This window comes from Impatiens glandulifera, chromosome 4 (assembly GCF_907164915.1).
Source record: "Impatiens glandulifera chromosome 4, dImpGla2.1, whole genome shotgun sequence".
NCBI classification, from domain to species: domain Eukaryota; kingdom Viridiplantae; phylum Streptophyta; class Magnoliopsida; order Ericales; family Balsaminaceae; genus Impatiens; species Impatiens glandulifera.
The window spans coordinates 615,612-618,755 of NC_061865.1; the positions used below are offsets into that span (position 1 = coordinate 615,612).

The 3,144-nt window shown below is 30.3% G+C and overlaps 1 protein-coding gene across 1 annotated transcript; it reads right to left on the reverse strand.

Annotated features, from left to right (window-relative positions):
* Positions 1–722: 722 nt before the first annotated feature.
* LOC124933714 (transcription repressor OFP1-like) lies at positions 723–1,685 on the reverse strand. Its single transcript, XM_047474156.1, has one exon. It carries the CDS (start codon positions 1,674–1,676, stop codon positions 723–725), a length of 954 nt encoding a protein of 317 aa, XP_047330112.1. The 5' UTR covers positions 1,677–1,685.
* Positions 1,686–3,144: the final 1,459 nt, after the last annotated feature.

Below are 3,144 nucleotides of genomic sequence, written 5' to 3' on the forward strand. Positions count from 1 at the left end.
AATTATTGTTTCCCCTCTCTAATAAAATTAAACAAATAATATTTTAATTGAAAAAAAAACTATAATCGACCATTAAAACTTTAATTTATTGTTGACAACGATTTGTTGGAAACATATTAGATGTCAACAAATCATTACTCATGATGAACATTGAACTTCTAATATTAGTACTAAAATAGAAAAACCAGGATATAAACTTGTTTGATCTTTTTTTATTTATTTCATTCATATTTTAACTATTAAATTACTTATTTTGTTCACTAAAATATTAGAGTATTCTTACTTTATTTTATTAAATGTAAATTTTAAATATAAAAATACATCTTAATAAATAAACCAATTAAAATTTTAAATAATTTATTTTTTATCAACAATATATTTTGAACAAAATCTTAAAGAAAATGAAACAAGCTCTAAGAAGATGTGTTGTTTTGTGGGCCAATCTTGGCTATGTTTATAGTGATTAAATTTTAATGTTTACTACAATATTATACCATTAAGATTACTATTAATTAATGAAAATTTCAAAAATAAACATTAAACTACATCTTGCAAGATAGATAGATAGCTTGAGTTACAAAACAAGAAAAAAAAAAACATTTAAAAATTACTCATCTATAATTAAGTTACCAACTAATACCATTAAAGAAAGAAATAAACAAAATGTTCTAGAATTAGTTCTTCAACAAAAAAAAAAAAAAAAACTAATTATTTGATAACAACTACTTCTTCTTCTTCTTCATCCTGATATCTGCAAGATCAAACCAAATTTCCTTGAACACATCAACAATAACTTCATGATACTCATTTGAATTCAGTTGAAGATAGCAAGCAAGAAGTCCTTCCAAATCTTTTGATCTCTTGATATCATTCTCCACAATCATCTCCATCATCGATTCCATGAAATCCCTCCTCGGATTATCCGGGGATTTCATCACGGCGTAGGTCTCCGACAGCTTCTTCAGGCTTCTCCTGCCTTTCCTCCTGTTCATAATCTTCGGAGAATTTGTCCGGAGTTTCATCCCCGGCGAACTTACCACCGACAGTCGACGTCTAACAGTGCCGGTTCTATCTCCAATACCCCTTTCTTTCTCCAATGAACCCTTGATTTTAGGGTCTCTTTTAGTTACAATTGAAGGAAGTTCAAGATTAAGAACCTTACTAAAGTTTGAATCTTTCCTCATCAGTAATTGATCATCAAAAGTGATGCATACGTCCGAGTTATGGGTCGGTGCAACCGAGTGTGTGGAATCCGGCGCTGGTGGTTTGGCGTTGACGGTAGATGGGGAATTGTTACTCCGGCGAGGAGATGATGCTCTGTTTTTTCTGGTCCTTGGTCTGTGTTTGGAGGATATTTTCGGAGAATCCGGGAAATGTGTGTCGGAGGAATTCGGCAGAGTGGGGAGGTCTCTTTTGAAGTATTGAGATTTTCTGCGAGTGGAGGGTGAGGATGATGACAAGGAAGAGGAGATTGTTTTGGAGGAAGCCCCGGATGAAGAAGAGGCAAAGGAATTTGATGTTATTAAGGATGATGAATTAGAAGAAGAGATATGAGAATGCTGTTTTTTGGGTTTGGAATGATTAAGGTTTTGATTTTTCCTTTTGCCCATATCCTTTAGCTTATAGAACCAAGCACTAGGAATCATATTTGATAGCTTAAACTTGTTCTCACCCATCTCTAAACTCTTCTTTCTCTCTCTCTCTTGTTCTTGCTTTTATGTATCAAGGGTTGGTTGGTTGGTCTTGTGGGAAAAAAATAAAAAATATATAAAATGTGGGATCTGTATATTAAGGCTTGTTTGGAATCTCATTCTTTTTATTATAAAAATGTGAACAATAGAAAATTGACCCATAATCACTTTTTTGGTGAATCTAATTTAGGAGAGATGGTGAAGTAAGGGGAGGTGAATTCAATTTGGTTTTACCTCTTTAAAGAGTACATTGATTATTCTAAAAGTTTTAATTATAAATAAATAAATTTAGCTATTTTATATATTCTTATGACTTAGACACTTAGACACTTAGACAGAAGATAACTCTGAAATATTAATTTTACTTGAACATTTTAAGTTAACATTATCCTCTTCTTCAATTTAAGACCTTATTAGTGATAAATGAGATATACTTGATTAATATTAAAATTTGTTTCAAAAATTTACTTTTTATATTATAGATATTTTAATAATGTTTTTAATTTATGAAAATAATATTTTAATAAAAATCATTTATAATAAATTAAATATATAATAAAATTTTAAGATTGACTTCTAAAACCAAAAATCACATATTCAATTCTTTCTTATAAAATTTTAAATATGAGTGAAAATGATTTAAAATTTATATATTGATTAAAAATTAAGAATTTTGAATACAAATGATATAAAAAAAAATACGAAGAAGTAATAATTTTTGGTGTACAATCATGTCATTGACAATGTAAACAAAAGCTTCAGTTTTTCAACTGCACATAAATTGTACTATTCTTTTGTTTGATTTCAATAAGCACAGAATTTTATATAAAGTACATATATATAATTTTATTTATTTTTTAATAGGGAAAATATGTATTTTGGTTTTGATCATTGAAATAAATTTGAAATATCAACATAATTTGGTTTAAAATTACTCATTATATATATATTTAGTTTTATGTGGAAATTAACTCATATTTAACTCATATTTTATAACACCCATAATTAATGTCGACTTGACATATGTACTTTTAATGGAGTATATACTCGGCTACATCTGATAGTTGAAATTGAACCGACATTTATCACAAGTAAGATAATTCTTAAAAATGAAAGTTCACATATCATGAGTTGAAGTGAGGATCAAGAAAAAGTCGCCAATAACCACTAGTGTTACAACCATAACTAGTCAGGCTCGGTCGTGGCATGATTGCAGAGTGTCAGAACCGAGAGGGTGCCTAAAAGGGTCGTGTGCGTGCAACATATATAGACACCAGAGATGAAAAGTGCTAATTAACCAAGCTTCGGTCGTGGCATAATTGTAGAGTGCCAGGACCGAGAGAGAGAGTCGAAGAAGGGTCGTGTGCGTGCGACATATGCACAAGCACTAGTAGAAAGTTGAGTTTTAGGGAGAGCAAATACCCTCGGAGAAAGCCCTTAAGCCTTCGGTGAT